At 42.3% G+C, this 18133-nt stretch overlaps 1 protein-coding gene across 1 annotated transcript in view; it reads right to left on the reverse strand.

Moving 5' to 3' along the window:
- Positions 1-18133, reverse strand: part of DNAH11 (dynein axonemal heavy chain 11) — a 4227155-nt gene that overhangs the window by 1628271 nt on the left and 2580751 nt on the right. Inside the window, exon 49 of the mRNA XM_069648254.1 lies at positions 902-1141. Coding sequence (XP_069504355.1) covers positions 902-1141 — 240 coding nt within the window. The remainder of the gene's footprint in view (positions 1-901; positions 1142-18133) is intronic.

The following is an 18133-nucleotide window of genomic DNA, read 5'->3' on the forward strand; positions in this document are numbered from 1 at the left end:
CAGAAACCTTGAGTCAGTGTTTGTTTGAATCATAGTAATTGATGTCCTTTGGCTAACTATTGATACTGCTCACTTGCTCTTGAGATAAGTCTGGCTGCTCAGCCATCGCTACCACTTTACTGTGTGGCACAGGCTTGTACCAAAGCTGAATTTGTACTGTCACTTGTAGTCTTAATTGTGAGTGGTGTTCCCAAAGGGTACTGCATATAATTCTGCCTAACACTCGTCTGAGGAAAACGGGAAAGTCAGAGAAGGAGAGTAAAGAGGTGGCCGCAGAAGGGCCAGAGGAAGAGCAGGGTATAGAGGGAGGAGGGGGAGATGAAGAGAGAGAGAACAGAATGTCCTGAGTTTTGGAGATGAAATAAGAAGCCAGAGCCGTGCAGAGGGCCTGGGAGGGGACAGGAGAGGTAGAGACAAGTACCACATATACATTTCACATGACTATGACCCAATACGACCAGATAGCAGACATAAATATCACAAAATAAGCGCATGCACATTAAAAATACATGAAGCAAAACACAAACAATTGCAAATGCAAGGCACTGGTTTTATCAATGCGTCTTAAATATGCATTCGCCCACCACATTCAATTTAATTACCTTTGCATTAATTCAAAGTGTCAATAGTAGTATCCCGTGGGGTAGTCTTAGAGATCTCATCAGAAACTGTTATTTGATTCCTGTCTGTCACCACACTTTGATTTTTACTGAATGTTACGTGGCTATTGTTGAAAAGCCAAAACAATATATAATTCATCTGGAGATGCATATGTCGTTAAACGAAGGTCCTCATATGTGTGATTACAACTATTATTATGTGACCAGAGAAAGAAGAGATTTGTTAAAAATGGTAGACTTGGTATACATTTGTTTCCATGAAATAGAAATTGTCACAGTACCTGGAAGACATTGGATAGGTCCCTCAGATTAAAGATGTAGTGACATTTTATAGCTGTGGGTAAAAAGTTGTGGACTATTTTCTGGTGGAGGCATATTGCTGCCTGGATCACGGGCGGTCCATGCTTTATCACAGAGGGGTTGAATGTATGCTGCTGGAAATAGAAACTAAGGATATTGCTGTAGATTGTCTCCAGTGCATCAGCAGAGGGGAAATTGACTGCAAAGACTGCAAAATGGCGCTGAAAAAAAGAAGAGAAGAGAGGACTAATTAGAGTATGTGCTGTGCAAGCGGAAGAAAGGGGTGAGAGCACAATCCAGCGCTTGGTAAACTTTGCCATTCCACACTTGTACCTGTAAATGTAGAATTATTATAAGTATTACTGCATACATGTCGTTTGTCAAACTATATATTAATTACAATCATTGCTAGCAACAATACTATGTGAACATCCAGATGCCTACTGTATATAATTATTCTGATTTTCCAGTGAAGTGAATGTTACAAGTATCGTTATATCATAACAATTAGAGAGCAACACTTCGACCAGAATGGCAGGGCCGTGTGCTGAGGATGCCTTTTGTCGAATAAAGTACTCTGGAGGAGAAAGTGCTGCTGGAGGCCAGCATAGACTATCATGTTCTCAAATTCAGGTAAAACCGATCTATATGGCCCGAATAATGCTGGCTCAGAGAGAAAAATAAATTGAGGTGAAAGTGGGTTGCAAACAGTCTAATGAAGTCTCAATAGTCTATGATCAGTTTGCCATATGTCGAAGTGAAAAACTTAAGCGTGGGCCAGTCCGCGGTTCTCATTTGCAGCTTGCTGTTTTCTATCTACTCATTTGGATTGTTTCCTTGAACTGGTGCGTCATCTATAACATATTGGTTGGTCATTTAGACTCCTACGGGAAGAGCTTGGTAATTAAAACAATTGGACCTTTGTTTTATATTCATGAGCTCATTCCTATCTTTCAATGTCCATGCTGTATAGCCTGTGCAATATGACACAAATAGCGACTCCACCCTCTATTGAAACACCTGCAATTAGCATCCTCAAGGCAAACTAGCCCAGCCCTGAATTGAAAATACTGCCCCCCAATTCTAATAGCAATACAAAAACCTACTATTATTTCACTATGACCCTGTGGCATGAGATCATTTCATTAAACAGCACTGCTCTTGTCACCTGTCCACAGAATCCACAACATTTGCACCAGTATTAAAAGCTGTACTGACACAAATGCTGTAGCATTTTCATGGTGGAGAGGAAGGGGGCACTTGGAAATGAAGCATGACATAAAAGGAAGGTGTAAAAGACTTACGCAAGGCCTTTTCACATTTTTCCCATGTCACTCCTTATCCAAAATGAGCCCCAATATGTTTCACTGAAACACATTAATCACTGTTTAACAGCAGAAGCCAATTCTGCAAGAATCTGAGCATGAATTGCCTGTAGAAACAGCAGCTAATAATGGGGTTCCTTGCTGTGTTGCCATTTCCCCTGTATCAACACCTGAAAACATAGATTTAGTATCTGGAATGAGGGAGCCTCAGTTTCTGTGGACACAAGGATTAATTGTTCAAGAGAAGTAGTATCATATGTTTCTGTTCCTTAAAAGCTATTAACAAAAAACAAAAGCACAAAGAAGAGAAGGGGACAAAAGGGAAGGAAAAATAAGAAAACTAGACACCCAGTCTTGACGGCTTTGTACAATTTTCTTTTTACTGGCTCTGCTGATGGAGGATATGAGCTGCCACCTATTTGACCTCTACAATAGACACAAAGGAAAACAAGGACTCTTAACTGTATAAACCAAGATAGACTGTACAAGTGGCTACAGAAATCTCTGCTGTCCAACCTTCAACAAAAGAATCGGTCAATGTTGGGCTTGACTCTATTGCTCGAAATGTTTGTGGCATACAGGAAGAAGTTCACCCTTCCTCCGCATTGATGGCACCTTGTATTTGCAATATGCCACAGTTGAATTAAGGAATGAGAGCAACTCACTCAGTGGAACATTGGTCAAGGAGAAAGCAGCTCAAAGAATGTGCTTTAACACAAGTGCTCTCTCACCATATATGAGCTCTTTAGCACATGTTAATGTTTGCCTCTGGATTGATCTATGCTTCTGTTGCTCTTGTACCTGACAACCACACTTACGGTCGTGACCTCAGAGGATATACACTAAACCCAAATATCTCACCGATTTCGAGGGACATTCTACACGATTACATTGCAACACCCATCATATTGCCAATGTTATACTGTCTCATGCACACTTGATCTTTAAGGTGATACTTTATAGATTTGATGTTCTGGGGAAGAAGCCAGATTACATCCCCCTTATATTCGTATCACAGTATAAAAACATTAATATAACCTGAAATAGACAGACAGATCTCTTTGGATAGTGCTGATTCGTAATTAGCCTGCACTTAATTCTTGGGCATAGTTAACTGCAGCATTATTAACACACTTAAAACAGAAATACTAGCTCAGATGTGTATATCTCTCTAATTTCGTACAACATTCGGGGGCACTAACATACTTACAGGACAAAGGGATAGGAAATCATTAGAGAGCACATGTCTATGCTTCAGAAACATTGGTATGTTTTCCTATTTGTATAGATTGTTATTCTCTAATATGTAGGCATGCCTCTACAGGGAAATTTGGTAGACCCTTTGATGCCTTTTCATTGGGGTTAATAATATGTGAGAGCTACCTGAGCACATTTAAGAGGTTAGTGCCCGTATTTGTTGCTCGCTGGTAAAGCTGCCATATGTACTGATGGAAAACCAATCACAGGTATACTCATAAATGTTTATGATCCCCCTTATCGCAGGTGGCACAAATATGGATTAAATCATGACCAGTACCTCTGAATGGTAAAGGAATGCCAGCTTGAAGCTCATAAAGCCTTAGTTATAATTGGTGGTGACTTCAATGTGTACCGCGGTAAGTGCAAGCAAGTGAAAGCCATTTGTCCTTATATCACTGCTCTTCTTTCTCTTGATAGCAAGCAGCCTTCCCGAACCAATGTGCAAGGATCAAACTTGTCTAACTTCATGGAGAGTAAAACTCTAATAAAGCTTAATAGTTTTGTTTTTGTACTTGGAATATGGGAGAGATGTTTAGTACTATCAACTACATTTTCATGAATGATGTCAACCAAACTAGAAACAAGCAATTGAAGATCTCCTTTAACATGCGATGTGACCATGCCCGATTAGCTGTGATTTAGTATATTAAAGAGGAATAGAAAAGTCTATCATTGATTGGGCCGAACACAATAAATACTGCTGGCAATCAAATTACATGGCATAAGATCAATACTAGATAACTAAATATGCATACTGCAGATAACTACATATCCTGTATTTCCTCTAGCTGTTTCTAGTGAATTGATTGAATGGAGTTTAACCCTTACAAATTATAGTGGTAAGGGAGCGCACAAGCTGGTTTACAGGGAGGACAAGATGTGTGGCAACTACTTTATGACACAGAAATCACCAATCAAAAACACACTGTGAATTGTGGTATACATAGGGTGATACAATCAAAAAATTCATCAATTTTCCCTGAGCAGGGCCACCCCCTTTGGGACTAGGGTGGTGAGCCCATTAAGCTTAACCCCACCTAGGGGACAGGGCAAGTGGGATACCAGTGGGGGGACCCCCTTAAATTACAGGGAGAAATGAATTGTCCTCCCTTGTATTAAGATCACAATATCTTTGTTGGCTATATAGGAGTTACAAAAAGCAACTGTGTGAATTCCCTTATAGACGTTGCTGATGTGGTTTCTGACCCTTTTGTGCTACCATCCTTGTATGACGCTCAGGAACAATGGATTGCTTAACCGCTTTACTGAGTGGAACATAAAGGTCATGTGAGACTGAGACAAGAGAGAGAGAGAGAGGAAAACCTGCAGAGTAGCACACAGGAACAGACATCCTACTTGGAGGCGCAACCTTAAAGGAGCATCACGCACATGGTCTGGAGAGCGACGGAGCCAGAGAGCCTGTGGAGTGCTGCTGTCTCCTCCAGAGCCTTGAGACAGAAAGGCTACAAGCGATGCCAAAGTCCCAAGAAGAACTGATGCAGCAGAACCGATGCAGAAGACTGGAGGGAAACAATAATTTCATTTCCACACCGGTTGAGGAGACCACCTCCCCCGAGGAACACCGCTGCAGTGAACAAGATGTGCAGTGGTTTAAGGTAACTAGGAGGAGGGTGGAGAGGTTTGGCCAAAATCCAATGTGAGGTAGGGGACACAATGCCCCAAGGCAGTGTAAGACACTAGATACCCCAAGGTGGGGTGAGAGACAAGATACCCCAAGGTCGGGTGAGAGACAAGCTACTCCAAGGCACGGTGAGAGACAAGATACTCAAAGGCAGGGGGAGAAATCAGATACTAAAAGCAGGAAGTGAGAAGCTGAACACCAGGGTGAGGCAGGAGAAACTAGGCTTCTAGGCAAGGAGAACACAGTCATACCCCAGAGCTGGGTGAGAGACATAATAACCTAAGGTAGGACAAGAGTAGCCAGACCCCAAGGTGGGGTGTGGGAAGCAATACTTTGGGGCAGAGTGGGACAAAGAAGATTTCAAAGCAGGGAGAGACGTACAACCCCATGACAGGGTGAGAAACACTATATTTCAGAGCTGAGTAACTATGGTCTGACTGAAAGAGTCAGAGACTATTATACAAGGAGAAGAGGAAGAAAAAAAGAGACATTGAGCAAACCTGAATTTTGAACTGGGAAAGGGGCCTGGGAGAAACCAGAGAAGCATTTGGTATGTGGTCAGTGGGCAGCCACCACTTCATAGGTTGAGAAGAAACAATTTACCAGACCTTTCTTGGTTGAGTTTGTGTTAATCCTGTTGTTAGTGGTAGGGACTGAACACAGGGTAGATTAGGCTTTGGGCAGAACACTGTTTATCTTGGTAAGACATCCTGACAAACACACTTTATTATTTTCATTACAGACTAGGGTGAAACCTCCTTAGAAGTAGGGATAGGATAGGCCTTGATCGATTTTGTTGAATAAAATACAGGAAGGAAAATGACCTTTTGTCTGCCTCCTGAGTCAGATTTACCAAAAGAGATTTACAAAACTGTACAGAAAATGATGAGCACAGTGCACTCATACGAAAAGCTAAGTCAATGTTCAACAACTGCCTTAGATACCACAATCACTCCTGTAGGAATGCTTGCTTGAACATTATGTTGAGGGTTTTGAAAATTAATGACACTAAGAAATGTTGACACCTTCAATGAAATTCAAGGAAGGTGATACAAATAGTGAAAATAATCCCATTTCAGAAGGGAAATTGTCTAGTTACAACAAAGAAAATTATTCTAAGCTCAGGACTGGTATGTTGTCGAGTGAATATTCATCTAGAAATGTGGAAGAACTTTACATTATTAAATTAACAGTTAAAACCATTGAGGATGAAAATGCTCCATCAACCATACATTAATATAGCTGATAGCGATTGTATACCAGACTTGTGGAAACCATCTATTGAGCTTTTGGCCCTTAAGAACGTGCATATTGAAATGGATGGGATTACACCAGAATAATTCTGAGTCCACATAATGGAACCAACTAAGGAAGATGACAAAGTACTGTTTTATTAACAATTATTTAAAACAGGGCGTTACAACAAACATCAATATTATTGGCTGTCTGTTATCAGGTGGACAACTTATGCCTGCCTCTAAAAAACATGTAATTTCAGAAACATTAGATACACAGTTTCTCATTGGTCTTCAAACTATAAAGTCCTTCGTTATATGGACTGATATAATTGGTTGGCATGCTTGTGCCATGTTTGGAACATTTGGTTCACTTAGCAGCACATAAGCCCAGACCCAGGTGCAAGGAGATAGGGCATGAAACTACCACACCATCCAATTAGCCCAGCATCTCTCATAGCCCATTCCTTCTGCAATGAAATTGTCTTTGTACTTGGCCTTGCAGAGTATCCTCATCTTTGGGAATGCACGGGAGTAAGGGCACTCGCTATCATGTCTGGTACTTCAAGCTCGAACTCTATTTCCATCCTTGGCTCACGTGACAGGAGACCATGATTTGGTCCATTTTGTAGGTTTTAAATGTTCTAAATGAATTAAACTTGGCATCCTTCTTGTTCTTTCTTTGTACCTTAACAAAGGAAGATCCATCCTCTGCACACTCTCTCCTTTCTAGAATAAATAGCTGACTTTGGTTGCTTCAGTCTTGACTCTAGGCCAGACAACCTCACCATACAGCTCAATGAGCATATTATTCTTGCTGCAGTACAATTTTCCATTCCCGCTTCATGGATTCTGGCTTACTAAATTCATGATAGTTGTACAATGGCAGTTTCACCCACATTCTATTCAATACTCATATCCAGCTTCTATGATGGCTTAATCTACCTTGGGTTTCAGAGTCTTTACTTATATTGAACGGTTATTTTTCTACAGCACTTCACACATGTGTAATCTACCTCTTTTATATTTGAAAGTTCACATAATACTTTACTTCGTCATTAGTTTCTTTTGGACCTACACATCATCTTCTGCCAGTATCTTGGGAAGTCGTGCATATTTTGTATGATGTCACTAGCTCCTTTTCTTTGCTCTTTCTCATACTCCTTCAGGGACTTCCTCTTGCAGATTATCATCACTTTGGGGGTACAATCGATAAGGTTCTCTCAATGGGTACCTTCTTCCAAACACTCGCTGTGGTATTGGCACAATGGCTGGTGTCAAACACAGCATGGTCTCATGTCTCCAATATAGGGGAGGAAGGAGGGCAGGGTCTCCTGCAGAGGTATACAGACGCTCTGCTACATTTCCCCCTCTGGTTGAGTCCTCCTCAGGGTGCCCGCTGTTTTAATGTGTTCATCCACACTCCAGATTATGTAATTGTTAAGGATTTCAATCATGCAACACACACCTTGGTCTCAACCTAGGATGTAGCGCTCAATTGATATGCCTTTCTCTTTATTTTATGCAAATTCAATTTGAGATGGTACACAACTCGTATCACACCCCCTTTTTCAAATACCCCGGGTCACAATGGACCATGAACCAGGCCGGTTGGTGAAAATACAATATTTATTTATTTTTAAAATTCAAAAGAAATCATACAATTTTTAATATGGGGCAGCAATCACCAATGGGGTGATATTTACAATGAAAAAGGAAGCAATGCACTTGGTTAACCTTCTCCTAGAACATATACAAAGCACACGTGACTAGGAGAATTTATTGGATGAGGATAGATAGCACCCAAGTTAAGGTTTCCCCCAGCCATGTTCCCTTAACCGACACATAATCAAATTCTGAGTGGATAGAAAGAAGCAGCAAAGCCCTAAAATAACACTTGAATTTTACAAATAATTAATTAATGTGTGGTTAAATTATAATATACATCTGTTTTATCAAAAAAGCATGCATGTTATATCACTGGCAATCACAAGGCAATGGATCAGCAAAAGGCATACAATTCAAAAACAAGTGGAAAGTTTAGAGCATGCTGCAGCCAAATGACACGTTGGAAAACTTGCAATTTTCTCAATTCCCGCTTTAAATTACCCAAAGGTTTTTTTTATAAAAATGGGTGAAATACTCTGATTTGGAGTGTAGTTCTTGGGCTGAGGGAAAGATATATATCACACGGACAAGACAAAAGTGAAAGGAGGTCTCTAGCTGAACAACTCGATGAGATATGCAGATAAAAAAAGGGTTGATTTGAGTAAAATGAAACTATGAAATAGGAAAGAAAATCAGTTGACACAAGAACAGGTTTACTTTAAACTAGACTATTCAGACGACACCACCAAAGAGGGACACAGTAAGATCCAAGATTGATTTGCGACTTCAACCTTATCACCCCAACGTCCAACCCTAAGCGGAAAGTAGTCTGATCACTCAAAATATGACTAAGGGCTTAGGATTTACACAGGACAACATTAATAAAGAGATGGCACTAGCACTTTAGAAAGTCAAGGACAGGTACAAAGAAAATTCTAACAGTTTCACCAAGTTACCAGGGTATAAATATGACTGCTTAGAAAGTGGGATAAGGACAAAGGCAAGGCAAGGTAAGCTATGTGTTTCTGTGGGGTGGGTATTATACTCACAGTCCACTTTTGAGTTTTTCTGATTTTTGGACAGTCAACAGGTACTGGTCTCCAGGGCTCGGGTCACCAGGTAGCAGACTCTCCTGGCAAAAGACAGCTGGGCAAGGTCTGGTTACCAGACGCCATGGACAGCTGTATGGCAGGATTGCAGCAGGCGTGCAGTTAGGGGGCTGCAAGCCGGTCTGATTTCAGGATGCAAAAGGTACCACCGCTTTCCCATTTTTGTTAATGGGATATTAGTGGGTTTTTGTCTGGATCAATGGCCTTGCTGGAGTAGGAATCAGCTATGATTGGGTTTTTCAGTGGGCTCTGGAGTAGGGTCAGCAATGCTTTGGCCTTGTAGGGAAAATCTGGAATCAGCAAGATAAATGGAGATCAGGAATGCAGCGCAGAAATTCAGGAGTGGGTGTGTGTCTGGAGCTCTGTCATGGACTCTTATTTATAATACATAGTGACATCATGGAAGTATATGGCTTGGCAGGCTTAGCTAAACACACCTCTAAACCACTGGATTGGTCAGGGGTGCTAGTCCCCTCCTCACTCTCAGCTGGTTGGATTTCAAGGGCAGGATGCCAGATTTATGATGTGAGTTTTATAATGTTCAAAACATCCCACAGTTACTTTAGCTGAAATCTGATTTTGCCACAAATAGTACATTTACACAGTTCAAGTCTCTTAGCAAATTACATAAACAGGTTACATATTTTATGCAGACCATTCCAGTCCAAACAGCCATTGTTTCACCCTTCTTCCAGTTTTTTGCGCTTTTCAGTGAGAATTATATTAGTTAAAATTCTATAACTCTGTCCATGGGTGTGGATTATCAATAGGCATGCGAGTATTAAAATTCACAATGGCATCATGGATACTTTCCTTATAATACCCAATTATCTGCCATGTCTATTCCCAAGGTGTCAGGGAAGCTACACTGTCTTAAATTAAAGTCCACAAAATAACATTTAAACTGCTAAACTTTCACATTTTGGCAATGTCCTGTGGCAAAGATAAAAGTCTTAACATTTTTATTAATAACATAGTCCTTGGAGGCAAATGTCAGAATTGTTCTCCATATATGGGCATGCCTTTCCAAGGCTACCCCCTCACCCCAGGGTTGTCACAGAGATGTTCTTTGAAGCTTCCTCTAGAAGTCACGGGTAGATGTGACGTTTCACTTCGCACTTCCGTGTCCCAGAAGTTCCATTGTCAGAGGGCTCAGCCCAGACAACAGTCTCACCCAAGTAGCAATTACCACTTGTGTGCCAGTATCTACTGTTTGAGGCCTTTTGTTTCTGGTATCCTTTCAGCAGAAACCTGTTTTTGGGCTGACATCCCCCCATGAAGCCACAGCAGTTTGATTTAATTTTATTTATTTTTGCTCTGAATTGGAAGAAAACCTGCTGAATAGAACCATCTCATACATGTATTTTCACAGCACAATCCTCTTTCACATTGCTAGGCAGGGAGACATTTTTGTTCAACATAGTACCTTCCAACAGGCATTTTTATCTTTATTTTGCAAAGGCCCATTTTGACACATGTGGGAAAAGTGGGCATATTCCTTTGCAATTCGGTTTTTGCATCTGCATTTCCAATATGGTTTTGTAGCTGTAGCCAGCTTTGTTTTACACAACAGTCTGTACCAAGCAAAGGTCTCCATGAAATTGACATGTGCACACAAAGCTCTGATTTTCATTTCAAGCAGTGATTTTTGACATTTTGTAGCACAATTTAAGCATTTCCCGTGTAGCTGAAGGAAAGCTTTTGTTGATTTTCTCAAGTTTGGCTGGCACAGCCTGTCATTCAGGAATAAGGCTCTTTTCTGATGGAGCACAATGTGAATATGGCTGGGGGCGTGACATGGTCTTTTTGATAAAAGCAGTTTGGTGAAAACAAGGGAAAATAGCATCAGAGCGGCATCATTTTAGAGGTGACATTTTCCTTTTTCAATGGGAATTTTGGAATTTGGAATTTGGGGCTTGCAGCAAAGCAGCGCTGCTTTTTCACTCCATTTCTTTAAGACAAACAAGAACACACCCTAGTAGCCTTTCTTGGGGTGTTTCCTGTTGCATCTTGCCCAATGTGTGCTTGGCAAGATGGTGCAGCCATCTTTTTGTCACTGCAAAATGCAGTTTTGAGGCCATGGTGCACACAGGAGCCAGCGCAGCCATTTTGCTGTCGACTGCAGTTGCACAGCTTGGTGATGTGGGGAAATTCTGTTCAGTGGGTCAATGTAGCCCACATAATAATGCAAATTAACAAGGGGGGTCCTGGGAGTCATTAGACATTAGTCCTGATTACGAGAGACTTACCCAGAGTCTTTAGCTCACTATCTTTCACAGAGAAGAAATATCCCAAACATATCAGTCTTTGTCCTGCCCTGGGGCAGTCCAGCACCGAAATGCCAGGCAATTCTCCTCTGAACAAGAGTACCAACAGAAACCCCAGACACGTGTTTCGGTCTGGTTGGACCTCATCAGTAGGGTGGATCTGTGCCTCTCTAAGAATAGTGAGCAAGGGGTCCACGTCTGGATTCCCCTAGTAACTTAGGGTGAGACCCAAAGTTACTTAAATATGCAAATTAACAAGGGGGGTCCTGGGAGTCCATCTGCCAGACATTAGTCCTGGTTACGAGAGACTTACCCAGAGTCTTTAGCTCACTATCTTTCACAGAGAAGAAATATCCCAAACATATCAGTCTTTGTCCTGCCCTGGGGCAGTCCAGCACCGAAATGCCAGGCAATTCTCCTCTGAACAAGAGTTGAAGTGGGAGAATGGAAGAACAGGCTCCCGCCCTTCCCCTCTCGCGTTTGGCCTAGAGGATCACGGCCTAGACACCCGCCACGAGAGGAGTTTGCCTATCTACCAGACAACCAAATACCCTGGTACAGGAACATACGGATGTGCCCACCTACCTGCCCAGCAGCCCGCCCTGCCCATGCCGACACCTGCGGCATGGATCAACTCGACTAAACCTACACGTCGTTAGAGATGCCATGACGACCTAGCCAACGGTCAGCACACCTGTGCAAACATGCACACCGGACACTCCCACACCAATCCACACAAAGAACATACTCAGTGCTATGACGTAGGCGACAGACACACCCACGGACGTGCATCTTTATTATTTTCCACATAGGCTCTCAAAATGCAGAAACACAAGACGCATAATGAACTTATCTAAAAAGGCTTGCTCACGCTTCTTCTAAGAACCATGTACCATAATGAAGAATATAACGTTGACACGATACTGAGGATAGAGCAATATGATACCGTAACCTAAAGCGCTCTGCATCAAACGGTTCCACCTATGCACCAGGCCCAAGTAGGCCGCAAGCAAAAGCTTCCATGAACATTGAATGAGCAAGAGCTCGGTTGCTGACCCTGCAGAATGAGCCCGGCGAAAGCACAAAGCCAAGGGCACGATGTTGCAATCTCGCACGCCGCAAGCCGACGCCAAGGTCGCACCTGCAAGATAAACCAGGCACACAGTGGGAAAAACAATATTAATTGCGCTGAATTTTGCCTCAAACACGGTCCCACCTCACGTGACAACGCCAAACCTGACAGGATGCCAAGCCCAGGAGGAAGGAGACGCCTGAATCCCACGTTTCAAGATACAGGCAGATACAATTAAAAGACTCATTGGACATCTGCAGCAGTGGGAGTAGTTGACCTCCCATCATATGAATAAATCCTCACATTGTTTACACCTACCCACAGTAAAACATTGTTGCAAATGACAGGTGCACCGCGAGCTGGGAACAGCGATAGTCCCAGACTGGGAGGCTCGCGAGTGGACCAATCAGAACATGTGGCTCTTATCACTGACGCCATTAACATTGACCAATCCTCAGAGGTCTTCATGTAACAATTTTCATGTATCAAATTGAAGGGACAGCCCAAGTATATCACCTGACTAACCCTCAACCACTAACACCGTTCTCTATATGTATGCTATACTAACCCTACCACTCGAGTAACCAATCCAGAGTGGAAATAGGTTTTTTGCTAAACTTTCTAAGGTGACGCAAGTAGCGCGTCATACTAAGGTAAAAAGGGCCTGCGAGCCCCACGATTGTGTGTGTGTCAGGACGGACGCGTACGATCCTTGACCCATCCCTGCCGTTTTGTCTAATAAACAGCAGAGTCACCTTGCTTCTTGCGTGTGTCTCATACTCTATCTCTTTTGGGATATACGGGAGGAGTTGGGGCCTCCCTGCCCGGAGGTCTACGGACGGCCCGGCCGACCCCGGCAGAATTTCCCCCCGACAGAGTACCAACAGAAACCCCAGACACGTGTTTCGGTCTGGTTGGATCTCACCAGTAGGGTGGATCTGTGCCTCTCTAAGAATAGTGAGCAAGGGGTCCACGTCTGGATTCCCCTAGTAACTTAGGGTGAGACCCAAAGTTACTTAAATATGCAAATTAACAAGGGGGGTCCTGGGAGTCCCTCTGCCAGACATTAGTCCTGGTTACGAGAGACTTACCCAGAGTCTTTAGCTCACTATCTTTCACAGAGAAGAAATATCCCAAACATATCAGTCTTTGTCCTGCCCTGGGGCAGTCCAGCACCGAAATGCCAGGCAATTCTCCTCTGAACAAGAGTACCAACAGAAACCCCAGACACGTGTTTCGGTCTGGTTGGACCTCATCAGTAGGGTGGATCTGTGCCTCTCTAAGAATAGTGAGCAAGGGGTCCACGTCTGGATTCCCCTAGTAACTTAGGGTGAGACACAAAGTTACTTAAATATGCAAATTAACAAGGGGGGGTCCTGGGAGTCCCTCTGCCAGACATTAGTCCTGGTTACGAGAGACTTACCCAGAGTCTTTAGCTCACTATCTTTCACAGAGAAGAAATATCCCAAACATATCAGTCTTTGTCCTGCCCTGGGGCAGTCCAGCACCGAAATGCCAGGCAATTCTCCTCTGAACAAGAGTACCAACAGAAACCTCAGACACGTGTTTCGGTCTGGTTGGACCTCATCAGTAGGGTGGATCTGTGCCTCTCTAAGAATAGTGAGCAAGGGGTCCACGTCTGGATTCCCCTAGTAACTTAGGGTGAGACCCAAAGTTACTTAAATATGCAAATTAACAAGGGGGGTCCTGGGAGTCCCTCTGCCAGACATTAGTCCTGGTTACGAGAGACTTACCCAGAGTCTTTAGCCCACATAATAATTACATTGTCCATTCAGAGTACAGTAGAACCACCATCCCATGCATTTCTTATGATCCTTTGGATACCAGAACTTTGTTCCTTCAGATGCTACAATGCTACCCTTTATGTATTCTCTGACAGCATCATCAGTCAGCTCCGTTGCTTCTGGTTCGTCCTTAGAATCAAGTAGTTTGCCACACAAAGGCTGCTATTTTCTTGCGTTCTTGGAATCAATCATGATCTTCATTCCTACTGCTTTCTTTGCTGTTTTCTGACAGCGTGCAATTATTATCCTGATTCAACAGAATTCAAACATGATCAGCACCAGTATTGCTCCAAGAACCTTGAATAAATTTGCCAACCAATGAGGAATCCATGAAAACAAGAATGTGAACCAACTGTCATCTTCAATGCCATCTGTCTCTTCCTCCATCTTAGTATGCAGGTCTGTCAACATCGATATGGCCTATGACAAGGTCCCATTCTAACCGTCGTGAGAGGGTCTAAATGTGCAACATGATGGCCCGATATTGGCGCAAACTCCTTCTTCCATTGCTGTGATCATATCAAGGTCATACCTGTTCTGGAAGATCATCATTCATATGGCCCTCAGCTCTTCTTTTGTGGCATTGAATCCTTTTATAGTAGCATTGATTGTTTGCAGAAGCTCCCACCTGGTTATTCGTAGCCATTTGGCATTCACTGCTTTTTGAAGTCCAGGCATAAATATAGATGTCATTATCATAGCAGTCTTGCTGAACAACTTGGGTTCCTCAGGAATGGCTTCATAAGCTTTTATTGATTTGGATAATAATTCTCTCTTTTCATCCGTCGGAGTTCAAGTGATCTTATTTTTCTCAAATGGTCATCCACCTTTGGGAATTCATCAATGTTTCAATCGCTCTGAGGATTCACTAATGTTGGAACATGGACGAACTCCAAGGAACACACTCCACCCCAATGCCTGGGCAATTTCATATATGCTCTGGATACACAGGCCCAATATCAATCCATTAGGACAGCTGTCCCTTTTCTCATTTCGGGAACGTCAGTTGTGGTCTTACACCCTTTATTATATCCAACGTGATTTTTTCCATGACTTCAGAAACATATTGTCGCATTAACCAATGGGACTACAGCTACCGGACCTGATTCGTCTTCCACCCATGTCAGTTCTTTGGAGTACTTGGCCCAAGACTTCAGACACTGAAGAAAATTCATCACCTTCTGTACTCCTCATATTGCTTCCTTCCTCAACAAACGTGCTGCACAAGACATAATCCATCTTCCCATCATTTGCTCATGCTCACTCATCCATAGATTAGCAGCTGTGAACGTTCCGGGCATCCAAGCTTTTTCCGTCATATCAGAACAATTTGTTCTCTTCATTTCCTCAACCATCACCTTATCTTGCCCTGCAGCAGGATACACACGCATCTTGTCTGTCCATCCAGGCTCCTTCTCCATTTGAGGAGTCTTAATATAGTCATCTTGGTATGAGAACGACTGCCTTATTCTCTATCGGAGGGTTGCCCAACTCCCTTGGAATAGTCCCCGAGTAGTACATGTTGCAAGATGGCTGAGGCATTTCGCATCGGATGCTGACACCTCCTTTGAAATGAAAGTCTTTACTGTATTCATGGAATAAGGATGAGAGCTCAGGCAAAGACATTCTCATCAGATGCTCTTTCCCCCAACTTTTTTATGTGTTGATGCCACATATTATTCCCCAGTTGAGCTGAAATATCTAGATAGGTATTTATCCCCTGATTATCTTCCTCCACATCTCTTTTATGTCATCTAACATACCCATAGAGATCAAAGAAATTATCATAGTTTGTACTCATAGTAGGAAAATCATAGGATCTCTTTCTTCAATGGGACAATTAGGATAATAGAGCCTGTGAAATGTAAGATACAAAAAGATAAAGAGAATTATCATGCAAATGTACATTACGCATAGAAGTTTGGAGAACCATCTGTTGTGCAATACCAACACTTGCTGAACTTGTGCTCTCTCTATAATCATGTTATCTCCCTCATTTCATCATTTAGTATACCAAGTATTTGTTCTTTTACATTTGTAACTGTACAATCAGTTCAGTTATAGCAATGAGGAGCCTTCTTATCACTGGGCCGATTTTGGGATCTTGAAAAAAGGTGTGAATATCAGCATCTCTCCTAACAAGGGCAGGGTAAGATGGAAGTATGAACACAAAAATAGCAACCACAAGACTGTTTGTGTTAGTGCGAACAGGTAGCATGTATCTTATTAATTAAAACAGATATTCTCCATGAAATGAATCTGGATGTTGATCACTGTTCAAATTTCTGATCAAGAACTGATGTTTAGGCAAAGTACTGAAGCATTATTAATTTCTCCAAGATATTTCTAAAAGTTCATTTCAGCTTCTGGACTTCTTCCACAAGTCTTTGTACTTCCTGCTAAAATATATAAGGAGTGTCCATTGAATTCCAGTCCAAAGGAAATATGTGCTTTATCGTCCTCATTCTTGGTCATCGATTGAGAGAAATTCATCTTCTTGTCTTGCTTCTAGGTCAGCAACTGTGGGAGGGAGGGTCTCACCTTTATAAATCTTCATGTCACTTATATGCAGCCAAGCTTGTCTTCCTGATACCTTAACTGCAGAAGGGGAAACCTCCTCAACAATGAATGGACCATTGAACCTAGGTTTGTGCCACTTTCTAGTGAAGTTTTTAATAAGAATCAGGTCTTCAACATATTACTTTGGTGTGGCAATAGTTCATTTGGATTAGTTGCTAGATTGTCTTCTTCCATGTTCCTAGACCTCCCCCGCGATTCTTGACTTGAATTTAAATGAAAGAAACACTGGTAGTCATACATGTCAGATAATCATGCATTTCCTCACCTAGAATCTTCTCTACACTCTGGGCATCACTCCTGACCCTAGATGGAGGTGTAAGAGGTGTTTGTGCAGGGTGAGGTGGTGGTCAGAACCTGGCTGATTCTGAAAGGCATATAAGGCTAGGCATAGGCAAGATAATTTAATTTTGGCAATCCTCTCTTTGAGGAAGCCGTTGAGTCTCTCACATATCCTGTTCATAGAAGCCCTATTTGTTCGAACAGTTCTATGACAACATGTGGCCCATTAGCAGATCTTAGTACTTTGCACACACCCCACCTTGGGAAAACTTTGCGCACTAAAAACTTTGCAGCACAAGTGGCATCAGGGTGTGCACATGCACCTGCTTTGATCCACCTACAGAAGGGGCACACCACCAATTATAAATATCGGTAACCATTATATGTCTGCAGCATATCGACATATGTAAATGTTGAATCTGACCATTCAATCTAGGTATTACTCCTCTAATTGTTCTTAGTGTATGCCCAGCAGTAAACCTTTGACAGATGATTCAATTCACCATGAACTGTGCAATGTGTTCCAACAAATTGGGAATGATAAGACTTTCTCTGGTTATGTGTGCAGGGTAATTCAGCTGCTCAAGCGCAACCTTCAATAATGTTGATGGCATCCCTGGCTTTCCCATGCATTCCTGTCAACATAAAGCTTCTGTGGGGGATAAAGAACACACCCTTTGTTTCCATAGCACCTGCTCTTCATGTGGTGCTCTTCCCTGAATCGTTATTAATTGGGTGATTGATAGCATATTAAACCGTTCTCGTATTAGCATGGTTCTAGTTATATTTTCTTTAATATCTTCAGTATCAAAACTCAAAATATCTGAAGAATATGCAACCCTTTTGGCTTCTACATCTGTGGCTTCGTTCCTGCGAGAAATAAAGTCTGTTAGTTTAGTATGGGCTGCACATTTTACGACCGCTATGACCACTGGGAGTTGCAGTGCCTTGATGAGCCTGTTCAATAAGTTCTGCGTTTTCCAGCTAATGGTGGAGGATGCCTGGTCATCCAAAATACTGGAGCAAAACTG

This window comes from Ambystoma mexicanum, chromosome 2q (assembly GCF_040938575.1).
Source record: "Ambystoma mexicanum isolate Mex_15411 chromosome 2q, UKY_AmexF1_1, whole genome shotgun sequence".
NCBI classification, from domain to species: Eukaryota; Metazoa; Chordata; class Amphibia; order Caudata; family Ambystomatidae; genus Ambystoma; species Ambystoma mexicanum.